This window comes from Petromyzon marinus, chromosome 28 (assembly GCF_048934315.1).
Source record: "Petromyzon marinus isolate PM22_M1 ecotype Great Lakes invasive population chromosome 28, UKy_Petmar_22M1.pri1.0, whole genome shotgun sequence".
NCBI classification, from domain to species: domain Eukaryota; kingdom Metazoa; phylum Chordata; class Hyperoartia; order Petromyzontiformes; family Petromyzontidae; genus Petromyzon; species Petromyzon marinus.
Genome location: NC_133694.1, coordinates 10,541,976 through 10,566,600, shown reverse-complemented (window position 1 = coordinate 10,566,600; position 24,625 = coordinate 10,541,976). Strand labels below are relative to the sequence as shown.

At 40.6% G+C, this 24,625-nt stretch overlaps 1 protein-coding gene across 1 annotated transcript in view; it reads right to left on the bottom strand.

The window, feature by feature from the left end:
- The window catches only part of LOC142929276 (uncharacterized), a 58,628-nt gene that overhangs the window by 24,509 nt on the left and 9,494 nt on the right, over positions 1–24,625 (bottom strand). The window contains exons 7-23 of the mRNA XM_076070189.1: positions 23,811–23,990; positions 22,891–23,027; positions 22,359–22,447; positions 21,762–21,977; positions 21,230–21,418; positions 19,449–19,565; positions 13,749–13,954; positions 10,392–10,458; positions 10,020–10,187; positions 9,720–9,836; positions 8,322–8,585; positions 7,345–7,491; positions 4,677–4,864; positions 3,305–3,485; positions 2,670–2,795; positions 1,432–1,557; positions 466–588 (exon numbers count right to left, since the gene is read on the bottom strand). Of these exons, the coding sequence (XP_075926304.1) occupies positions 466–588; positions 1,432–1,557; positions 2,670–2,795; positions 3,305–3,485; positions 4,677–4,864; positions 7,345–7,491; positions 8,322–8,585; positions 9,720–9,836; positions 10,020–10,187; positions 10,392–10,458; positions 13,749–13,954; positions 19,449–19,565; positions 21,230–21,418; positions 21,762–21,977; positions 22,359–22,447; positions 22,891–23,027; positions 23,811–23,990 (2,641 nt within the window). The remainder of the gene's footprint in view (positions 1–465; positions 589–1,431; positions 1,558–2,669; positions 2,796–3,304; positions 3,486–4,676; positions 4,865–7,344; positions 7,492–8,321; positions 8,586–9,719; positions 9,837–10,019; positions 10,188–10,391; positions 10,459–13,748; positions 13,955–19,448; positions 19,566–21,229; positions 21,419–21,761; positions 21,978–22,358; positions 22,448–22,890; positions 23,028–23,810; positions 23,991–24,625) is intronic.

Here is a 24,625-nt window from a genome sequence, read left to right as displayed (position 1 = left end):
TACATGCATTGATATCAATGGGACTTTTTTGCCAGTATCAAGACGATGAAAAAATAAGAATAGGCTTTACCCTTTCTGGCAATAAAATAGGTGTTAAGGTGTTCTAACACCCAATAGATACCGTTTGCACAACATCAAGTCTGTATTAGCCACTCATACTTGTTGCAATACATGCTTCTTTATGCAATACATGTCTTCTTTATGGCCCTGTCTGACCAGTGTCGGCCAATCAGTTTCAAAGACAATGCATATATAATTATTAGAGTATGTATGTTTGCATGTATTTCCACAAGTATGTATGGTTAATGCAGACTTGATGCCTAGCAATAGGTATCTATTTGATGTTTGCACATCTTAATACCTGTTTTATTTACAGAAAGGCAAGGCCTATTCTTATTTTTTCATCGTACAAGAAAGTGACTTTACACACATGCTAATAGCTTTACTGTATAAAGATTGTACTACCTGTGCAGTTTGGTCCAGCGTAGCCAGATGTGCAGTTACAAGAATAGGACCCTTCACTGTTCAGGCAGACTGAATTGTTAATGGAAAAGCAAGGATTGGTGGCCAATGCACACTCATCTATATCTGTAGGAGAAAAACAAACATGCATTGACATTCAAAAGGGGCACGTGCATGCATGGCAAAGTGTTCCCTTTGACCTCTTACATAAAGTTAAAGAGTGGTATGAAGCATACTTTATGTATGGGTTAGAGGAGATGCGGAGATGTCAGTTCACTGCAAACAATCTGATTATACATTTACTGCTGAGATAAACTTATTTAAACACATTTGAGGACAAAATGGACATTCAAGAGTGGATCGAGCAAGTTTCAATCAACTAACGTTAATATTGCATTACTCATGGGTCGCAAGCACATCGAGCGGGGCTAATATCTACACAATTGCACCTTAATAATTCAAAACCATTTCCAGTCGTCGTGGGCTGGACACATGCATGTAGCACATGGGCCCCAGGTACATCCATACCGCATTGCTTCGATGAAGTCACAAGCTCACAAACCATGGCAAACTTTGCACTATAATTCGGCCCTTTACTTAATTTAAGATGTCCCTTTCTTCCACACATGGTGAGTGAACCCCACGCGATTTGAGGTCATGTTTCCATGCCGCCTTCCAGTGCCACTTTGTTACTCAGTGTCTAGCAATGTTATAATCTCTTCGCTGATGTCACTCCTTTTTTTCACCAAGGTCCACCGTTGGGGTCATTCTTGTGACTCGGATTGAGGCTAAATGTTTTTTTACCCACGTAAACAAATAGATCGATAAAATGAACGGTTCGAAACCCTGCAATCACATGTGTTTTTTAAGTAAGCCATGCATGTGCACATCTACAAAAGGGCATTTGCATGGTTATTCAAAAATCATCCAAGCAACTAAAGATGTAGAGCATCGCACGCGATTTCTTACCTATGCAATATAATTTTCCGTCTCCTTGGAATCCAGGATTGCATGTACAATTGTAACCCCCAGGTGTGTTCACACATTGGCCATTTACATGACAAAGTGTAGAGTTCAAGGCGCACTCATCTATGTCTAAACACAGAGAAAAGTTGTACATATTCAAACAATACATTTTAAATTTTGATTTAAAGCTTTCGTGACTGCAGTAATTCATATTCTTAGCTCTTCCGGTAAAGTCACGTTGAAGGGAAACAATAAAATAATAAAATATATAAAACAATAAAAATATGGTATGGTCGAAACGTCATGAGAATTTTTATTGTTTTATATATATTTTATTATTTTATTGTTTCCCTTCAACGTGACTTTACCGAAAGAGCTAAGAATAATACATTTTAAAACAATACATGTGAAACACTACATGTTAAAACAATAAACTTTCCAAACAAAAAATAATAACATTAGTTGATGAGTAATGAGTAACTATTCCCCGAGTTTGTGTTTTAGACTAATATGAGCAACATATATGCAAACACAGTATTTTAAGATGTAAATAAATGCACATTATGTTCCAGCAAGTAAATTATGGGAATAAAAAAGAGAACAATCTACGTGTTTTATTTGTGTTAAGGGCTGGAGTGTAATAGAGTGTTTGAGCTCCGGAGGGTACACTTTAGTCAACTCTATAAGTTGGTGGGTAATGACCTTACATAATTACAACATCGCATTGCATAATATATCTATGACAATGCATACGTGTAAACCCATATAGTTTACCCGTATTCTTGTAAAGGGAAATAGAGTTTTCAGGTCCATACAGTGTACAGCCTTTCAATACGGGCAACAATACATTATTTGTCTATTTGTTTGTGTTTCTTCATTGTGATGGGACTTTGTAAGATAAACGTTGATATTTATAAGGGCACTGGGTGACCAATAAGGTCTGAATTGTTCTGTAATAAGGTAGGCACTGATAAGGGGATGACAGGTATGAAAATGTGTTTGTTTCCCCAGCATGAGAGGCTGTCAGGCCAAGTCATTGCTGAGTCACGTGATTTTAAGATAGACATTGTTGCGCCCCAGGGCAATTCGGTAAGGCATGGTAAGCCCACGGGTTATACGAAAACCACAGCATCCTCGGAAGTAACATTGTTTTGCAGGCTCTACACTTGACAACCTCGATTTAGGCTACATTTTGCGAGTGGCATTTTTAACTGCAAAAGTGCAGGGCACAATTAACGCACCGTCGCATTGTGTGCTATTTTCTGTGTTGATGATGAAACCAGTGGTACAGTTGCATTCGAAGCTTTTGAGCGTATTCAAGCAGGTCTGCTCGCATGGTGGGGGCGAATTGAGACATTCGTCCACATCTGAATGAAAGAAAGCATGAGACAATATGAATACAAATCAATAATTGAGCTGTAAGGCAACCTAAGTGTACTCTTTTATTGCACGTATCCTATTACACGGATTTAATTGTGAAAAGGTGACTATGCAAATGAAACTTTTAGCATATTTTAATCTTTGATGAAATATTTTCAACGAGAAAAATTACCATCTCTTTTGCAAGGGTATCTAAGGAATCAATTGATACACACGCACATACATAGTAAGCACATAGTGGATTCTCTTGATCCATTCATCACAAGGTCGTTGATGCATCGATCTCCCTCCACAGCAGTTGAAATAATCAGTACGTTTCTTAAGCCTTTATCTCTGCAGTAAGTTATTTTAATATGGTGGGTTTTTAATGTATTTTTTTGACTCAGAAAGAAAAAAAATCTTCATTGATTTCCTGAAAAGTGTCTGTACTGCACCTCATTAGTTTGTAGCAAATGACGGACGAGTAAACAAAATCAACAGTGAAATATGTACACACCGTAACACTTGCTCCCGTTGCCTGTGAGCCCAACGGGACAGGGCCCACACGAAAAGCCTAGGGAGGGTGCAGGTTCATCTGTGCAGTTCACTCCAGGATGGCAAGGGCTGTCCACACAGGCATTGTAGTCGTCCGTGCAGTATGCTCCCGCGTAGCCGGTATCACATAGACAGCCGGCAACCTTCAGACGATTGCAGCAACACGGCAAATTAATGGAACGTGGCACGGGTTATGGACGCAAACTAAAGCCATCTTCCCGCTAAGGGCTGATCAAGCATTATGATGAAACGGTATATATTCAAGCACACCAAAAGTGGGAAGAGGATGCTGTTTTCTGATACCACTAATAGACATTGGTTTTTACCAAATCACATAATCTGTCCCTTAGGACTCAATGAAAACGTATCAAAGTTGAAAAAGAGTACATTTTGTGTATGTTTGGGTGAATTTGAATTCAGCAGTGTCTGTACATATCGGGCTATTTAAAATGAGATCTTGACCTTTTGAATGGGACATTGATCATTATAGCCAGCCAATGAAATGCAGATGAAAAATAAAACTCAGCTTCCATTTTCTGCTAATTTAATAACCGTGAATCATGTTATAAATATATACGTTCCACCAACACAAATTGCCTAACTTTATATATAGGCTTTGACGACCAAAATTATGATTCATATTAGTTAATTATGGGTAAGATCTTGTAGCAAGTGTCCATTTTCAACTCGAACCCTTCACCACCCAACAGAGCCAATCAAATTATTTTTCCAGATGGGCAAATGTGCCACTTGATTTGATTTAGTGGCAAAAATGGAAGAATGTTGAAAAGCAAGCCAAATGTTCCAAATGTGTCCGACGTTTCGCTGGAGATTACATCCAACATCATCATCTGTCTCTGCTTTGTCTACTCTCTTCAATTTTTAGGTTGAATTATTTTTATACTCTTTGGTTCTTTTGGTAAAGTCACGTAGGTAGAAAAATAGTATATCACGACGTTTCGATCGCAACACAAGCAATCGTATTCAGGTGAAAAAAAAATGTTAATTCGGAAAAGCAACAATTTTGTAGGAACATCCTTGCCAAAATAAACTTTTTAAAATCATTATAGGGTGTTTTTTTACCAACATACCATTTGGGAGATATATATTATTTCCTCTTTCGGGTCGATGTTATTAACGAATGTGTAAAGTTTTTGTTGTTGTGCCCCACTGCCAAAGCAGTATCACACTGTCATCGTTTAATTAAGAAATGGAACGAGAATAAGCCATTAAAAACAATGTATTGGACAACTTTCCATGAACGTAATTTCTGAAAACAACTATCACGTAGTGGCTGCGACTGAAGCCGTGAAGTGAGGGACTTCCCAGCTGACCTGAAAAGAGGATCCGTCGCTGGAATTCATGCTCAGGGTGGTCTGGTTGTAGAGGCACGTGGAATGGGCGCTGCAGTTGCACAGAGTGAGGTTGAGCAGCAGCGCAGAGGAGGCTTTGCCGTCGCTGGCGCTCACCACGCCAAACGCTGGCTCCGAGCTTCTGGGGCTCCACGTCAACTTCCCATCGGCTGCAACAGCCAGCACCCAAAAACCACGGTCATTTTGTTACACTGAGGGACGTAGTGGCCTCTCGTGACGGGAGATATCAAGTGAACCCATTATATACAACGTGCACGGATTGAATCATCAATTCTTACACACAACGCAGAATTTGATGGCTATATTATTGAAAATTAATTTTAGTAATGGGAAAGTCCAAGTAATCCCAGATCATATACAATTACAATCTTTATTATAATAATAGGGGTTTTCCCCTTCTTTCTGGCAACAAAACTGAAACATTTTTTACAAGGATTCATGTCTGCATTAACCACAATACTTGCAGTCAAAATGCAAACAAACAACGCACTGATAATATATGCATTAAATTTCGATTTAAAGCTAAATTCTATGCTAAATTCTATGCTAATCCCATTATCAAGGGGTGCCTCTGCGGATGTGTATGCCTTAATTTAGCTATTTCAATGCTAAATTCTATGCTAATTCCTTTTAACAATGGGTGCCTCTGCGGATGTGTATGCTTTAACTTTTAACATAGCTATTTCTGTGACCAGTCACAAGCTAATCATTCAGCCATTTCAATGCAAAATGTTATGCTAATTCCTTCGTCAAGGCTCTTTGTTCCTCTCACACAGCTTAAAAAGCCGTGATCTGAACGTGGCTCTCTCACTCCAGCGCTGTCCTACCAGACAGTCTCGCTCCCTTCACCTGATGAAGGCCGCTTGTGTTGTGGCCGAAACGTCGTGAGAATATTATTGTGTTATTTTATTTTATCAATTTATTATTTTATTCTCATTCTACGTGACTTTACCGAAAGAACCAAAGAAAATATATGCATTGTCCTTGAAACTGATTGGTCCACACCAGAGACAGCTTTCTTTAGAGCCTGGTCTCATAATAATAGGGTTTTTCCCCTTTTTTCTGGCAACAAAACTGAAACCTTTTTACAAGGATTCATGCCTGCATTAACCACAAAACCTGCAGTCAAAATGCAAAAAAAACATACTATGATAATATATGCATTGTCCTTGAAACTGCTTGGTCCACACCAAGGGACGGCTTTCTGGCGTCATCTGGTCGAGCATTAACCACAATACTGCAGGTATTGTGGTTAATGCAGGCATGAATCCTCGTAAAAAGGTTTCAGTTTTGTTGCCAGAAAAAAGGGGAAAAACCTTATTATTACATTTTGGTACTGGCAAAGGAGGTCTAATGATGAAGCCTGGTCTCAATTGGTGCTAGTCCAGATGATGCCAAAAGGCTCTGGTGTGGATCAATCAGTTTCAAGGACAATGCATATATTCTAGATTTGAAGCTTTTGTGACTGCAAGGATCCATACTCTTTGGTTCTATTCGGTAAAGTCACGTAGGTAAAAATAAAATGACAAAAAATCACGACGTTTCGGCCACAACACAAGTGGCCTTCATCAGGTGAAAGGACTGGACTGTCCAGAGGACAACGCTGTCCTCTGGACAACGCTGTCCTCTGGACAACGCTGTCCTCTGGACAGTCCAGTCCCTTCACCTGATGAAGGCCACTTGTGTTGTGGCCGAAACGTCGTGATTTTTTGTTATTTTATTTTTACCTACATGACTTTACCGAATAGAACCAAAGAGAATGCATATATTATCAGTGTGTTTTTTGTTTGCATTTTGACTGCAAGTATTGTGGTTAATGCAGACATGAATCCTTGTTTAGTGGCCTTATTGACGTCGGAGACTGTTCTTTGGAGGCAACACGTATTTATTACAGACACTTCAATTACAGTGACGAATCTGATACTTGAAGAGGTAACGGCCTCTTCACCCGTACTCTATAGAGGGAACGTTCCTCGAGATCTAGCCCATGCTAGCTCCCTGGTTCCCTCTATCCTGGTCCTCTCTCAGGAGGCTATCTGACCTGGCCCAGCTTCGGCGCAGGTCCCGATCACCAGCCACACGAGTCCGACCCTCAAAAGGACATCGAGCCTCACGGCTCTGGTGTCACACCCTGGCTTGCTTTGCCCGGCCCTCAAAAGGACAGCGGGCCAAAGGAGTTCCAGGGTCTAGCTAGTTGATCTTCTTTCTTCACTGGCTCTTCATCGTGCTTGAGTCAAACTGCCCGTCAGCTCTCCGGGTCCCACCTTTTATACAGTCCCTCTCTGAGGGGTGTGGCTGGGAGGGATCACAGCATCCCCCACAGCCCCCCAGGGTGGTGGCCGTAGCAGACGTGGTTGTAGCCACCGCCCTACAACCGCGTGTCCCCCTCCCCGTAACACCTCTACACTTTAAAAAAAGGGTTTCAGTTTTGTTGCCAGAAAAAAGGGGAAAAACCCCATTATATTTTGGTACTGGCAAAGGAGGTCCAATGATGAATTACAATCTTCTTACACTGTACAGTATACAGAGTATGTTTAAAATCCAAATAAAATGGTCATCAATGTACACAATCGTAAGTTACAAAACGTACGTCGCAAATTAGAATCCTGGACATGCACAAACTACTCACGTGTGATTGTGAGACCTGACGAGTTGGTTGCCATGAAGAATACGATGGTGTCGTTGTTGGGGTCCTCTGCATTGATCTGCACCGAGACCGTTTGATTGAGGCTGGTGAAGAGTCGACCGCCCGTTGTAATGTTGGGAGGGAAGTTTTCTGCAACAGAAATTGAACAAGGGTCGTGTAAGAACTATGCCAAAGTCATGTAAGAACTATGTCATCCTCTTCACATATAACACGAACCACTTATCTATAAATAAGAGTTCGCTCTATGACGTCTTCCAGTTATTTTTTGTCGAACCATGTATAGGTATTCTTCCAATAACGGGATCACGTGATGTAAAAACACAACGATCGCATTGAAAGCCTCTAGAATGTCCCCCTCCGAACGGAGACGGGGGGGGGGGGGCATAAATTCCCCGATCAGCCCCGATTTCGGCGCGCTAGGTGCCAACTTAAAGGGGGGGTGGGAGATCAGGTGGTGACCACGAGTGGGGACATGAACGTTTATACCGGGAGGGGAAAAGGGTAGAAAGGGGGAAAATAATAAACATACTTGGTGAAAGAAAGGGACAAGGGGAAGGGAGGAAAGGGACTGAATACCCTTATTAAATATGTTCTCCGTTCCTCTGTGAGATACGGAGCCTTCGCTTTCCCAATACTCAACCACCTGTTGGAAATAAAGTACCATAAGAGGGTCATTATAAATCAGTGGGATCTCTATAAATGGATCACCCTGTATAACCGAGCCTATAATTACGAGTTAATTTCGGTTCATTCAGTTCCCTGCCGTTCAGCAGGATGTCTGAAGTGTTCCGTGGCGGGAGCCCCGAAACATTCGGTTCCTGAAGGAGATTCCAATAAGCGGAGCGTGACTTCAGACATTGGTGGTACATCCCATATAAATATCAGGGAGCTATACAGCAGGAACGCTAAAACCTGCATAGTACAATCCGCAAAAAATCTATACTGTAGCTATATCTCACGCAGTGCTTGGCCCAGGGATCCAAAATCTCCAGCACTGTTCTTTGTGGCCATTCCAAAGTTGGTGTCGTTAGTGCTGAGCACATCAAAAATGCAGTCCTTTTGCCCTCCGCAGGAAGCGTTGACGAAGGCCAGTCGTTCTGGAGATGTCTGGTTTATGAGGTCTTCGTAAAATAATGGCACGAAGGTGTTGTTGTTGTAGGTGTGCCAGCTCTCTCCAGCACTGGTGTTGTAGGAAAACAAGCTCGTGTCTGCAGTGATTTGCCCTGTGAAAAGAATAAGGTAATACTTTATTTTCACAAATGTGGGTGCATTTAGATGGCTTACAATACACCGTTTAGGAACTAAATCAAAGCATAGTAATATGCAGGTTTAATATCCATGTGACATGTTCTAATTATGTTATTAAACCATTTGGGCTATGTTGCACGATATTTTGATCACGTCATATGGTTAGGCATCAAGCTGGAACACAAGAGTATTTCATTAAGTAAACAAATCTTTCGGTAATTTAGAACCTATGCCAGTGAGATTTAAGTTTCAGAATTGCAGAGTGAATTGGGTATAACCCCTGGTACTTATGTGCAATTTTATCATCTCCATGAGATGCACCACGTGATCAAAGATGGTGACACCCTTCCACACATTAAGATTAGAAGAGCAGTGATTGTTTTCTTCATACATATTTTTTATCGAAAAATAATTGCACTAAACGGTGACAACTGTACGAATCTAGGATTTTTTTTAAATTGGTGGAGTGGCTACAATCAGGATGTGAACATGTTCATTTTGCCAATAGAAGTGGAAGGCCAGTTTTTATTTAAATTCCAGCCAACATTGATCATGTTCACAGGTTGATTTTGGATCAATATTGACATGTAAACACAATATCACGGTGTGTTGATAGAGCTCGTACAATAATGCTTTATATTGCACAGGCAATAGTGTAGCTGCTCGAAGCTGTGATGGAATAGTCATCTCGAGATGTGGTTCTTAACCTTTACTGCAGCCAAGCACCCATTTAGTTATCAGTTGTTGAAATGCGATGATTTACACTCTAAAAAAATCTGGCCATGTCTGGCACCCCCAGAGAGGGCATCTTGCTCCTCCAGGGGGTGCATGCACTTCAGTTTAAGAACCACTAATCTAGAGCATCTGGCATACAGCCGGGCGCTCGACTCTTCAGACTTCCATTTGCTTGTGTTGTGGTTATTGCAAACATGATGCCTTGAATAAAGGTGTCAGTTTTTGTGCTAGTTAAATGGGTAAAACCTATTACTATATCTTCTTACTACTGGCAAAGGATGTCTCATAATGTAAGGTATGAACAATTTGTTATAGTTTTTACAATAAAAGTCTTACATACACAAGTGTCACGCACACTAGTTATGAGTACTTACATGTAACCCCAAATTCATAGTAAATCCTGGACTCTGAAGGTACATCTGTCCCATTAAAAGGCAGCACAGTGCCATTTGCAGCTCGGAAGTCATCTGTTGGATCTTTGTTGAAAACACCTGCAAATAAAAAAAATTGATCGGAAGAAATAAAGGATGCGATGCTATGTGAGCGACGTAACTTTCCGTGACGCCACGTTTTCCGAAACCTGATTTTTTGGGGGAATTTCAGATTATTATTAAATTGGGCAACACGCTGCTGGTAGAATCGCTGTTAGCCACGGTATCAGTTGAGTCCCTTACCCAGCAAACCCTGCGTCTTGTTGATGAAGCTCTCGGGCAGCATCGTGATGAAGTTGAGGGCCCCGTAAGAAGCCGTCACGTTCACAGAGATGCCCGACGGGAAGGAGGCAGTGATGGAGGAATTTTCCGATCGCCAAACGGAGGTTTTATTGAAGTAAACGCGTGAATCTGCAAAAGACGGCCGAGAAGAGAATGCACGGGCAATGACTTTTGGGCATAAATCTGTTATAAAAATTTGGGAAAGGTGGTTGTGCACTTATGCAGAAAATAGCATAAGATAGTATTCACGGTAAGCTTAATAAACAGGTTGATATTTATTTAGGTTCCCATTGCAATATGTTTAACGTGTGCAAAGATAAAAGGGAGATTTACCTGTGATATTTGCAACGTCACCATCTACTAGGATTATTGTGATATTGTTTTTGAGAATCCATTCAACCTGTAAATTATACACAAAACAAGTTTAAGAAAACATTACATTACACGATCTGAAAGTACTCTATCACAGTCTTCAATAATGATTGATTAAAATATATATATACTAAGCTTAAAATAACCATTAACATGTTTTTTTTTAATGTATGATACCTTTACACTAATTAAGATTTGCAACACACTGGCACATCACTGAGTTATACTGGTTAAAACGGTAGTCCCATATTGTCAATACTCATGTGTGCTGGGGAAAAGTGTGGGTATCCCCCACCGAAAGGTCTGGCCAGCGTGGAAGAGTAGGCCAGAAAATGCCCTATAGAGGAGCTCTGTAGAGCTTTCTGTAATTGACAGCATTCTGCCAACAATGGAGTGAACAAGCAATTGCAGTGCTTCACCTCTGCCTTATTTATTTTTAAATACAGGCTTGCAGGGCCCATAACCCAATGTTACAGACAGCCTTAACCCAAAGAAAGAGCTCACTCCATCCTGGCAGGGCGTGTAAAACACACATTAGGGGCCGTCCATAAATGACGTCACGCGATTTTGGACGATTTTTTACCCCCTCCCCCCCGTCGTCACACGGCATCACAAAGCTCTGCCCCCCCCCCCCCCAAAAAATATATAAAACATGCTTCAAATCGCTTTAAATTATTGTCATTGTAGTGCGTATTTAATTTTGCGCTGCACTCTGATGTTGTAGGAGAAAACATTTATTAAAAAGTCTATTTAAATAAGTAGAACGTGTTGTCTATATTTATTTAAAGTTGCGCATTTTGATTTGACGTCCCATTACTCAACCCCCCCCCCCCCATCGTCACACATCGTCACAAATGTCTAACCCCCCCCCAGGTGGATGACGTCATTTATGGACGGCCCCTAAGGGATGTTCCCAAGTTCGGATTGTGAAAATCTGGCCTAGGTACAGCGTTTCATTATATTGCTTATTGAGTTTGTATTGAGTCTCGGATTTATCCGAACAATGTAAGTGACGTCCCTTTCACGCTTTTTCCGAGGCAAAAGTAGTTTTACATAGTGTCAGGTGACATCACTATTGTATCTATTCATAATAAAGGTTTTTGGGTTAGATCGCGTTATTTATAAATGTGTCGTAACCCTCCACCACCCGAGACGGCCAATCAGCAAAAAAAGGTGTCACGTTGACAAAAGACAAATAATTCACTACTTTAGCCCACCGGTGTGTTGAAGAGTGAATCCACAACAGTTACAGTTTGAGTACGACGTTTCGCTGGTAAATACATCCAGCATCATCAGGCAATTCACCAGAATGGTAAAGCCCTCACTTGCTCCCGGTTTTATATAGAGCAGTAGGGTGACGTCATCATTCAACTCATATCAGGTGCAGTGATTAGAGGCGGAGGGGGGGGTATTGTAATCATATAATCGATTAGTAATCAGGCAATGTTTATGATTAGTAATGAGTTGTAGATTAGTAATTAGTTGTAATGTGTGTTAGTGATTATATGCTATGTTAGTAATCCGTTAATTAGTATGTGTTTCCCCTATAAGGAATTGTAATGTGCATTCATATTCTCAGCTCCCTCGGCAAAGCCACGCCGAAGGGAAACAACAAAACAACAAACATATATATTCTATTATTCTATTGCTTCCCCCCAACGCGACTCCACCGAAAGAGCCAAGAACATGAATCACTGCAGTCACGAAAGCACCAAATCAAAGTGCAATGTGTATTATTTAATAATACGCTTCCAGGCCGCACTAAGCCTGTAGCTGTCAGAGCGATTAAAGTTATTCTTATTCCTCTCAATTTCAATGGATTCTCTAATTAGTCTTTGCCAGTAATAATTAGTTTTACACAACACTGAAACATTGTCAAAATCAATTGAGTGTCCTTGTTGACAAGCATGTTCTGCCACTGCCGACAGTTGTGTTTGAGATAATTTAATATTTCTCTGATGTTCTTTTATTACCTAAATTATCAACAGAAGGTGTATATCGGATTAATTGTTTATGTGGCAGATGCTATATTGGACAGACGGGACGTAACATCAGCGTAAGACTAAAAGAACATCAGAGAAATATTAAATTATCTCAAACACAACTGTCGGCAGTGGCAGAACATGCTTGTTAACAAGGACACTCAATTGATTTTGACAATGTTGCAGTGTTGTGTAAAACTAATTATTACTGGCAAAGACTAATTAGAGAATCCATTGAAATTGAGAGGAATAAGAATGACTTTAATCGCTCTGACAGCTACAGGCTTAGTGCGGCCTGGAAGCGTATTATTAAATAATACACATTGCACTTTGATTTGGGGCTTTCGTGACTGCAGTGATTCATGTTCTTGGCTCTTTCGGTGGAGTCGCGTTGGGGGGAAGCAATAGAATAATAGAATATATATGTTTGTTGTTTTGTTGTTTCCCTTCGGCGTGGCTTTGCCGAGGGAGCTAAGAATATGAATGCACATTACAATTCCTTATAGGGGAAACACATACTAATTAACGGAATACTAACATAGCATATAATCACTAACACACATTACAACTAATTACTAATCTACAACTCATTACTAATCATGAACATTGATTATTACTAATCGATTATATGATTACAATACCCCCCCCTCCGCCTCTAATCACTGCACCTGATATGAGTTGAATGATGACGTCACCCTGCTGCTCTATATAAAACCGGGAGCAAGCGAGGGCTTTACCATTCTGGCGAATTGCCCGATGATGCTGGATGTATTTACTAGCAAAACGTCGTACTCAAACTGTAAATGCTGTGGATTCACTCTTCAACACACCGGTGGGCTAAAGTAGTGAATTATTTGTCTTTTGTCAACGTGACACCTTTTTTTGCTGATTGGCCGTGTCGGGTGGTGGAGGATTACGACACATTTATAAATAACGCGATCTAACCCAAAAACCTTTATTATGAATAATATTGGTCGCGAAAGCCTACGTGTTAAACTATTGTATCTATGTTGAACCTCTTTGGCACCGCACAAAGCCAACCCTGATAATCGGAGCACTTTACTATTGTTCGCACAGAGACATTTTACATTTGTACAAAATGGAAATGATCTATGAATCTGAAATAATTAATAAATAAATAGGATTGACCTTTAAATGTTTTTTTATCAGAATGTCATCCCTAAAACACATGTATATTAATTCAGGATTAGTCTCTTGTTAGGCAGGTGATTCGGAATGTTTGTGTTGCTATTATTTATGCAATGGATGAGTAAAAAAAAATCTACGTGTAAAGTTAAGTATATATAACATACTATATCGCGTCACTGCCACATACCTTTGCGGCTCCATTTTCTTGGGCTACGATGGCAACAAAGGAAGTGGCTTTGGAGACTCCAATGACACCTGCAATTGCTGTCCGGGCCTGCATGGTGAAAGTGATATTCTCTCCAAATGCTTCTAAGACCGTGTACTCTCCCAGGCCATTGAAGGTGTATGCGGCATTGTCCAGGGTCGTGACATGAGGGTCGCCAATGAGAAACGCTGCAATGAAAAGGGTAACCAAGTTCACAATGTCAAATGGTGAAGTTCAGAGTCCCAGTGCGCCAAACATTTCACCATCCCCAATTATTATTTTTGTGAGTAACCGTCAAGGTTCGTGATGTGAGGTTCGCCAAAGAGTAATGCTAAAATACCAAGAAGAAAAAAGCACAACGTTAAGTCAACTAAGTCACAACTCCTTTTATCTTCGCCCATTTATTATAGCACGAGGCTATCCAGAAGGCAATGTATTTCACAGGTGGGTAATATCTCCAGTAGTTTCACAAGTAGTGGGGAGATGCTGCTATGTCCTGCAGTTATATCCAGTGGAATAATCTGCGATTAATTTAACGTTTGATTCGGATCCAATTCGGAACCAACTCAATTGATCATTTTGATTTAAAGCTTTCGTGACTGCAGTAATTCATATTCTTAGCTCTTTCGGTAAAGTCACGTTGAAGGGAAACAATAAAATAATAATATATATAAAACAATACATATTCTCACGACGTTCCGAGCATCAGGTGTGTCGGTTTGCATTAATGTATTTATTTTAAAACGGTGTTTTATTTATTTATTAAAAAAACGTCAGCGCCATGCGCAGCGATTTGGCAGTTTATTTAGAAGGACTAGTCCATCTATGTTCTGGAAAGAGGAGGGGGGAGACGAAACATTTTAATGTATGCTGTCTGAAAGCCACCGTAAGCGTGAACAATCAATTAAGACCTGAAATGGTTTATCAAATCCTTCCAATGATTGCTAAGCCAGAATCCATCTTCTCGGTTGAAATTGTCTCTGTGCTTGTATATGTGGATAGCCTCATGAACGAATCTCTCATGGTAGCCAGATGGCTTACAAATAACCTCTGTCTTGGAAAAGTCAATGTCATGTGAACCTACTGAATTATAACAATGATCTGCCATGGCCGAGGTGTTGGTCCTACCGTGTTTAAGGTCTGCTTTGTGTTCACGAATGCGTTCCGAGACATGGCGTTTGGTTTCTCCAATGTAACTACTACCACAGAGGCAACTTAGTTTGTAGACACCAGGGTACTGTATGTCCAGAATCACATCTTTTACAGACGGAACCAGATCACGGATTTTATGTAATGTGTTGAAATGGACCTGGATCTTGTGTTTATTCAAGATTTTGGAGATCTTTTTTGTGATCCCCGCAATGTAGGGTAAAGTGATGGTTTTGAAAGGCTCCTCAAGAGGGTCCTTCTTCATGGTTTGAGTGTTAGCTTTGTGGATTGTATAGTCGGAGTAACCATTAGCCTTAAGAGCTTGGTGTACTTGCTTGAGTTCACTGCCTATGTGTTCCTGGTCGGATATGCATTGGGCTCTATGGTACAGAGTCTTGATGAGAGAATTCTTCTGTGATGGATGGTGGTGGGAATCCGGTTTCAGAGAAGCATCCGTATGGGTAGCTTTCCTGTAGACAGAGTGGCTCATTGAACCATCAGGTCTCTTTTTTATTAGGACATCCAAAAAAGGTAGCTTGCCATCTTTTTCGACTTCCATGGTAAATCTGATGGCTGGGTGTATGGAATTGATGTGGTCGAAGAATTGGTCTAGAGCAGGCCGGCCATGTGGCCAGATGACAAAAGTGTCATCCATGTACCTCTTCCATAAGGTTTGGCGCAGAGTGGCAGTCTGGATGGCGTCAGTCTCAAATTCCTCCATGAAAATGTTAGCTATAACCGGAGATAGGGGGGAGCCCATTGGGGTGCCCTCTGTTTGTTTGTAGAAAGTTCCATTCCAAGTGAAGTATGTATTGTTCTTCTTTGGTTCTTTCGGTAAAGTCACGTAGAATGAGAATAAAATAATAAATTGATAAAATAAAATAACACAATAAAATTATCACGACGTTTCGGCCACAACACAAGCGGCCTTCATCAGGTGAAGGGACGAGGCTGTCTGGAGGACAGCGCTGGAGTGAAAAAGCCACGCTCAGATCGCGACCTTTAAGCTGTGTGAGATGAAACAAAGCGCCTTGACAAAGGAATTAGCATAGAATTTAGCATTGAAATAGCTGAGTGATTAGCTTGTGACTGGTCACAGAAATGGCTATGTTAAAGTTAAAGCATAGACATCCACAGAGGCACCCCTTGACAAAGGAATTAGCATAGAATTTAGCATTGAAATAGCTGAGTGATTAGCTTGTGACTGGTCACAGAAATAGCTATGTTAAAGTGAGAGCATACACATTCACAGAGGCACATAGTACAAATCAAACAGGAGAATTTAGCATTGAAATAACTAGGAGAATTTAGCATTGAAATAACTTGGAACAGAGGAGGGGGACAGAGACAGCTGCGAGGCGCTGTTATACTCCATGTTGTAAACCATACCATTAACCATGGTGTGAGAGGTATTAAGAGTCAATGCCAGCGAAAGAGCTGCGGTGTGAAGGTCATCGTAAAATACAATTAATTAAGAACGGAAATGGTTTAAAACATCTTTCCAATGGTTACTAAGCCAGAATCCATCTTCTCGGTTGAAATTGTCTCTGTGCTTGTATATGTGAATGGCCTCATGAACGAATCTCTCATGGTAGCCGGTTGGTTTGCAAAGAACCTCCGTCTTGGAGAAATCAATGGCACGTGAGCCCACTGAATTATAACAGTGATCTGCCACAGCAGAGGAGTTCGTTCAAACGACATATCTCGGACTGCATCCGCGAACATAAAGCAGACTTGAAACACGGTAGAACGAACTCCTCTGCCGTGGCAGATCACTGTTATAATTCAGTGGGCTCACATGACATTGATTTCTCCAAGACGGAGGTTCTTTGCAAACCAACCGGCTACCATGAGAGATTCGTTCATGAGGCCATTCACATATACAAGCACAGAGACAATTTCAACCGAGAAGATGGATTCTGGCTTAGTAACCATTGGAAAGATGTTTTAAACCATTTCCGTTCTTAATTAATTGTATTTTACGATGACCTTCAGACCGCAGCTCTTTCGCTGGCATTGACTCTTAATACCTCTCACACCACCGTTAATGGTATGGTTTACAACATGGAGTATAACAGCGCCTCGCAGCTGTCTCTCTCCCCCTCCTCTGTTCCGAGTTATTTCAATGCTAAATTCTCCTAGTTATTTCAATGCTAAATTCTCCTGTTTGATTTGTACTATGTGCCTCTGTGAATGTGTATGCTCTGACTTTAACATAGCTATTTCTGTGACCAGTCACAAGCTAATCACTCAGCTATTTCAATGCTAAATTCTATGCTAATTCCTTTGTCAAGGGGTGCCTCTGTGGATGTCTATGCTTTAACTTTAACATAGCCATTTCTGTGATCAGTCACAAGCTAATCACTCAGCTATTTCAATGCTAAATTCTATGCTAATTCCTTTGTCAAGGCGCTTTGTTTCATCTCACACAGCTTAAAGGTTGCGATCTGAGCGTGGCTTTTTCGCTCCAGCGCTGTCCTCCAGACAGTCTCGTCCCTTCACCTGATGAAGGTCGCTTGTGTTGTGGCCGAAACGTCGTCAGAATTTTATTGTGTTATTTTATTTTATCAATTTATTATTTTATTCTCATTCTACGTGACTTTACCGAAAGAACCAAAGAAGAACAATACATACTTCACTTGGAATGGAACTTTCTACAAACAAACTGAGGGCACCCCAATGGGCTCCCCCCTTTCTCCGGTTCTAGCTAACATTTTCATTGAGAAATTTGAGACTGACGCCATCCAGACTGCCACTCTGCGCCCAACCTTATGGAAGGGGTACGTGGATGACACTTTTGTCATCTGGCCACATGGCCGGCTTGCTCTAGACCAATTCTTCGACCACATCAATTCCATACACCCAGCTATCAGATTTACCATGGAAGTCGAAAAAGATGGCAAGCTACCTTTTTTGGATGTCCTAATAAAAAAGAGACCTGATGGTTCAATGAGCCACTCTGTCTACAGGAAAGCTACCCATACGGATACTTCTCTGAAACCGGATTCCCACCACCATCCATCACAGAAGAATTCTCTCATCAAGACTCTGTACCATAGAGCCCAATGCATATCTGACCAGGAACACATAGGCAGTGAACTCAAGCACGTACACCAAGCTCTTAAGGCTAATGGTTACTCCGACTATACAATCTGCAAAGCTATCACTCAAACCATGAAGAAGGACCCTCTTGAGGAGCCTTTCAAAACCATCACTTTACCCTACATTGCGGGGATCACAAAAAAGATCTCCAAAATCTAGAATAAACACAAGATCCAGGTCCGTTTCAACACATTACATAAAATCCGTGATCTGGTTCCGTCTGTAAAAGATGTGATTCCGGACATACAGTACCCTGGTGTCTACAAACTAAGTTGCCTATGTGGTAGTAGTTACATTGGAGAGACCAAACGCCATGTCTCGGACCGCATTCGTGAACACAAAGCAGACCTTAAACATGGTAGGACCAACACCTCGGCCGTGGCAGATCATTGTAATAATTCAGTAGGCTCACATGACATTGACTTTTCCAAGACAGAGGTTCTTTGTAAGCCATCTGGCTACCATGAGAGATTCGTTCATGACGCTATCCACATATACAAGCACAGAGACAATTTCAACCGAGAAGATGGATTCTGGCTTAGCAATCATTGGAAGGATTTGATAAACCATTTCAGGTCTTAATTGATTGTTCACGCTTACGGTGGCTTTCAAACAGCATACATTAATTTTTTTCGTCTCCCCCCTCCTCTTTTCAGAACATAGATGGACTAGTCCTTCTAAATAAACTGACAAATCGCTGCGTGTGGCACTGTCGTTGTTTTAAAATAAATAAATACACCGTTTAAAAATAAGTACGTTAAAGCAAACCGACACACTTGATGACGACCGTTTGTTTTATGGTCGAAACGTCGTGAGGATTTTTATTGTTTTATATGTATTTTATTATTTTATTGTTTCCCTTCGACGTGACTTTACCGAAAGAGCTAAGAATATCAATTCATCATCTACATGAGATATAAAAATGCAAAAAATACAACTGTCACATCGGACAACAATAGATTCAACCATTCAATGGTGGAGCTCTACCATTATGAAACACAGGAGATTATGGATTATCCGGCGGCTTTGGAGGTGTTGTGTATGCTGTTTGTGTTGACATTTGTTTAGGATATGAAATTGGCATAAATAAACATGCAAAGAGGCAAAAAATATCATACTTTAAAAATGTAACGTATTTACTGTACCGTACTTACCACTCCAATCTCGAAGACTCTGCATGGGGTGATGCATAGAATACAGTATTTTCATTATTTAAGTTGTATGTAGTGAATAACGTACCGTATAGAATATATAACACTTAAATCAAGCACGTGGTGCCGATTGCCGTACTGGTACAGTTACAGCATTTGGAGCGGTGTTGTCGGTTTTGGCAGATCGGCCTGGGACCCCCGGAAAATGTTGGAAGCCGGATAATCGCGCGCCGGATAATTGATCATAAAACTTGAATGTGAAGTTATAAAATAGGCTCACCGAAGAAAGGAGGCCTATAGTAAGTGCATTGGTTAATAGGACGCCTCTGGTGGTACAAGCTGCACAGCCTATTGTCCCCGGACTGGCAGCAGTATCTGAAGGGATCCACTTCTTTTTCTGATACAAGAAGACAGTCACAAGTAACCTTTTAATGATTATTGTTGATTTAAAAAATACACGGTTCATCCTTCAGGAAGTGCACTCCAGTTGTGATGGTGCTAAAATTAAAACGAGGTAGTTTAAGACTGTCAAAGCTCGTAAACATAATTACCACAGAGCTTTGTTTTATAGGAGTATTATAGTATAAACTTATAATTGATATACAGTATATAAGTATACAACAATTACAGGCTAAATGAACCATAAAGAGAGTGAGCATATGCAGATCTACAATATAAGAATCTAACTTTTTTTTTACTCTTGATTAACTTTATTAGACAGGCACGTGTGTAGATCAGCAATAAGGCACTTGGTGTAGATTACCCAAACCGTGGCATGAGAAAGTCAGAATTATACATTTACTTCCTAAATGAGTTCTGAAGGCCATTGAACTAATAAGCTATCTTTTTTCAAGGGCGACTCAGCCGGCAGACAACATCAAAGCATTCCACAATTACAGAATGACACGAAAAAAACTTAATGATAATCGCAATTATTTCAGTAAAATTACATTCACACTTAAACGTTTGTGATTTTAATGAAGTCAGTTTTAAATGAAGACAGAGATGACAAAATGGGGATGCTAAGAGACATACCTACTATAATCACCCAGGAATGTCTGTCCCTAACGCTCGTGACGTAACTCCATATCGAACATCCCCCCTCGTTAATAATCATTAACAGGTGACGTCCTCCAAATAAACACCCCCCCCCCATTCATAATATTTAGCGGCTGACGTCCCTCCACATGGGGGACCGAGGCACCTCCTCCCCCCTCTTCGGCGTCAACTTACAACCCTCACTACAAAGGCAGAACCCTCACGTCACACGATCTCCGTAACGCTGTTGAGACATCGAAGTAAAAAGGACGTCATGATAAACAAGGGATTATAACCTTAAAATGAAATGTCTATGTCACCGCGCCCTTACAAATTGCACGCGAATGGTTGCAATGAATATCACGTTGCGGTCTGATTTTCGCATGCAAGTTTCAGATTTACTGCAATACACCCGTCCTTGGACGGGCAAAAGGCTAGTAACTTAGGTTGTCCCATAAATTTGGGCAGCTGCATTTAATGTTTTTCCTTCAAATTGTGTGCAAAATCTAGGAACAATTAACAGGTGATCAGATGCGTGTCGCTGGTTTCTGTTTGAATTGTCCAATGGTAATAACAGGTCAGACAAATAAAAAGCAGAATCTGTAAATTAAAATAATAATCATCATCATCACGATCCATGTGCAGATAGCCCCGTAGGTGTCCACTGCACATTTCGTCATTTGTTTCCACTTTCCTCTGTCTTGTGCCAATGTGCTCAAGTAGTAACCACATATTTTTCTGCACCAATCTCTGATGTCGACAATCTCTTATGTCGTCAAGCTATTCTCTGTTAAGTCTTCCTCTCTCTCTGGCCAAAAGTAATTTTAAGGCTGCACCTTGACCTGTGGGCCTGCTCTATGGCTACTGCTCTGTCCAAGCCACAGGTCCAAGCCGATGGTGATTACGGTAGTTGGGCGAGTGTTGTCAAACAAGGTTTATCCTCATATGAGGCTTGCCAAACTCTTCTTGGACGCTCACCTCCTTACCAATAAACAGTATGCATATTCGCGTGCAATAACTTACCAGTGTAGGTGTTACGTTCGGCCGAAAACCCAGAGTAGTATGACCACCACCACCATTGGTACTGAAACCACGGAGTTGGCAGATATTTCTCGTACCTCCCATACAGCAACGCTCCCCACCAGCTGTAATAGCACCTGACTCCTGTCCCGTAAATATCCTTCTGCACGCTCTGTAGACTCCAGGACGTGCCTGTAAATTACAAATACCTTTGATAAGCATAAAACATTCCAACTACCGATGTAACAAATCAACCTCCTCCACGAATATTTATTTATTTTAGGTTTTTTGGGGGGGGTCAGAGTTGCATTTGTACATTTATGTTATGTTGTTGCTGTTGTGATGCTTGGAAATTCCATAGTGGCTGCAGTGTTTCCACGAAGTAATCACACACAACACATACGAATTGCGATCAATTCTTATCCATTTATTACGTGTGAAAGCATTCGTGTTCCATAGATTATTGTCAATATTTGTTGCATCGCAAATCAGCATTGTAGCTTGTGAAAAAATGAACGCGATAAGTCCGACTCACCTGGGACATACGAAAGCTGATATCCATAATAAGCTATGTTGTATCCGTATGTGTATCTGCTGTCAAATATCCCTTGCCAGAGAGAGCAGGGACAGGTAGTGAAGGGACTGAAGTATGTCATTTGCTCGCTTTGATACCAGGTCAGGCACTGGCGCTTTGGGTTCTTGGTGGTCGCTGAGTTTGAATCCAGTTTGTATGCCAATCTTCCCTTTAAGCCTGAAAGTAATTCAAAACACATTACGACATTGCATAATGAGACCATCACATAAAACCGTAATTTTTATAGACGTTCACAAATATGACCTTTTCACATATCCAAAATGCAGCAATGTTTTACTGTCTTTAAAAAAAAATTATCATACACTTAAAACTAAAATTTTACGTATAATTTATATATTTGTCCTTTAGGCCTTCATATCTACCTTTTCTATTCTTTCGGTTGTATTTTCTAAATCCATATAGAAAAAAAACTATACAAGATTATGCTTAACGGTTAAACTTATACACATTAAAGTGCATTTAAAAATATTTCCCCCACCATGTCGTAAAAAAACACTTCAATCAGTATGTTTCAACAAGAAAATGAACGTCGTTTACTTGTGTTTTCTCCAACAAACACGTCGGGACGATAGCGATCCACAACGTTTCGTGATATTGTGGGGCTGTAAAATTTAAATGGATAATCTCTGGAAGAGAAGATAGGGGAGAGGTAGAGAAGACTTCAGTTCCTCTTCCACTTGAGGCATGACGTATGGTGTATGCAGAGGAATGCACAGTTACAAATATAGGACCATACATTTGTATAATAATACATAGACATAGAGATATATTCTAAAAAAAACTAAATATAACCGCTACATTTACATGCTCACGACTTGACTGACCAGCCTCCAAGAAAGGCATTCTCAAGCAGTGCAAAGAATTGGAGACATGGATATGTTTTCCTTTCATAAAGACTAATAAACTTGCTCCCTCAGCTGTAGCCTGGTGGGGACCTGTGTGATTATATCATAGGCAAGGAGAACAGAGCCAAAGCATGGAGCTACTGAGAATATCAGCAACAGATTTGGGGGTAAAATACTCCGCATGTTACTTCAACAGTCATTTCAAACACTGCCACTACACCCACTGGTAGTATCCGATCAGGGCGTTGTTTGCGTTGGCATCCCTAACTTCCGTCCTCCAGTGCATGCCTCCATCCTTAAATATGATCAGGCAGAATGAGAAGACGCCATCTGTGCTCAGCACAGCCTGGAATGTGTTTGTCTGAAACAGAAAGAAAAAACATACCCAGCGATTATAGAAAAATAAATCAATGCTCGTCATCGCAATCACTTGACTCAGTTCAGTTTTCATTTATTTTGGTATAGCCCTGTGAGCCATTCGGCGCAAAATAAAAATGTTAAGTGAAATTAGGGCCCACTTGCTAGCATGTCACGTGTTTTACTTCAGTGACACAAGTAGATGTTGTAATTTAAAATGGTTTGCAAAATACAATCCACACAATTAAATGTTATCCTCCGTATGATAAGATGTATACACATATATTTAGTATATTTCTAAAGTATGTGAACGATGTTTTGAATAAATATGTTTTCATGATCATGAACCTAAATGTGAACCCAGATTACCAGGTCACCCCATAATGCACCCAATCTCATTAGATATCAAAAGCTAAGCAGGTATGAGTCTATAATAGGTATGAGTCTGTTAACAGGTTAGTATAGGCTGTGGGGATATGTGATGGGCTGTCAAGGGCAGTGAAGCAAAATTAATTGTTGTACTGCACTTCTATGCTCCCACATCTATCTCCCCACCTTTTCCAGCCTGCAATGACTGGTGGAGTGAAGCAAATAACCCCCATGAGGCTGCACGGAGCTGGGAGGATCTCATCCAGAATGTTCAATCCACTGCTGGATGAAGCCCTCTTCAAGCTGCGCCACCCCTCATGAACTTACGATGCAACATATCTGTCTAGCATCTGCACATGAAGTGATGGAATGTAAATGTGCAAATGTATATCGATGTGTAACCAAAGGAAGGGCTTACATATCCCATGTTGCTTCTGGCAGGCATGGCCGGGACGTCTTCCCAAGTGATCTTCAGTATCCAGGTTGGATCATAGTTCAGTATTTCATCAACAAAGCTGAAGTTGGCTCGGATCTGCTCCTGCACCTTTTGCTTGAACTCCAAAGCTGATTGTGGGACGTTGTTCCTAAAATCATACTCCTGAAAAATGCAGTCATTTGGTTTATTTTTTTTCCGCAATGATTCATTGCTACATCATTTTGAGAAAACGACACGCATTGGTTCATGTATAATTGCTGGATTTTCAAACAAATACAGTTAACTTAGTGCTATAGAGGAGAAAAATAGACAGCACAAATCCAAGATTACCAAATAGGACATAATTTAATCGGAACGACATGCAAATAGTGCATCAGTATTAAGTAATATTGTCAACATTTTCCTAGTTCTTTTGGTAAAGTCACGTATGTAGAATATAAAATAAATATGTATTAAAATTACAACTATTTATCTACGTGACTTTACTGAAATAACCAAGAATATGAATTCCTGCAGTCACGAAAGTTTTAAGTCAAAATGTAACATTGTGAACAGGTTTAGTTAATCCAGTTTTGTCTTCGACTTTACAAAAAAATGGTACCAATTTTAGGAGGCCCACTGACCGCAGTCGGATTTCATGGCCTTCTGAGCGAGCACTCCTGCAAGTTTCACCAACGCCATGGTCTAAATAAAACTTCAGTAAGGCGTATCCATACTTGTGATTACATTTGACATTCCACTGTTATGTATGCACATTTATAAACGGTGGACCATGAAGGGCGATTGAGACATTTACG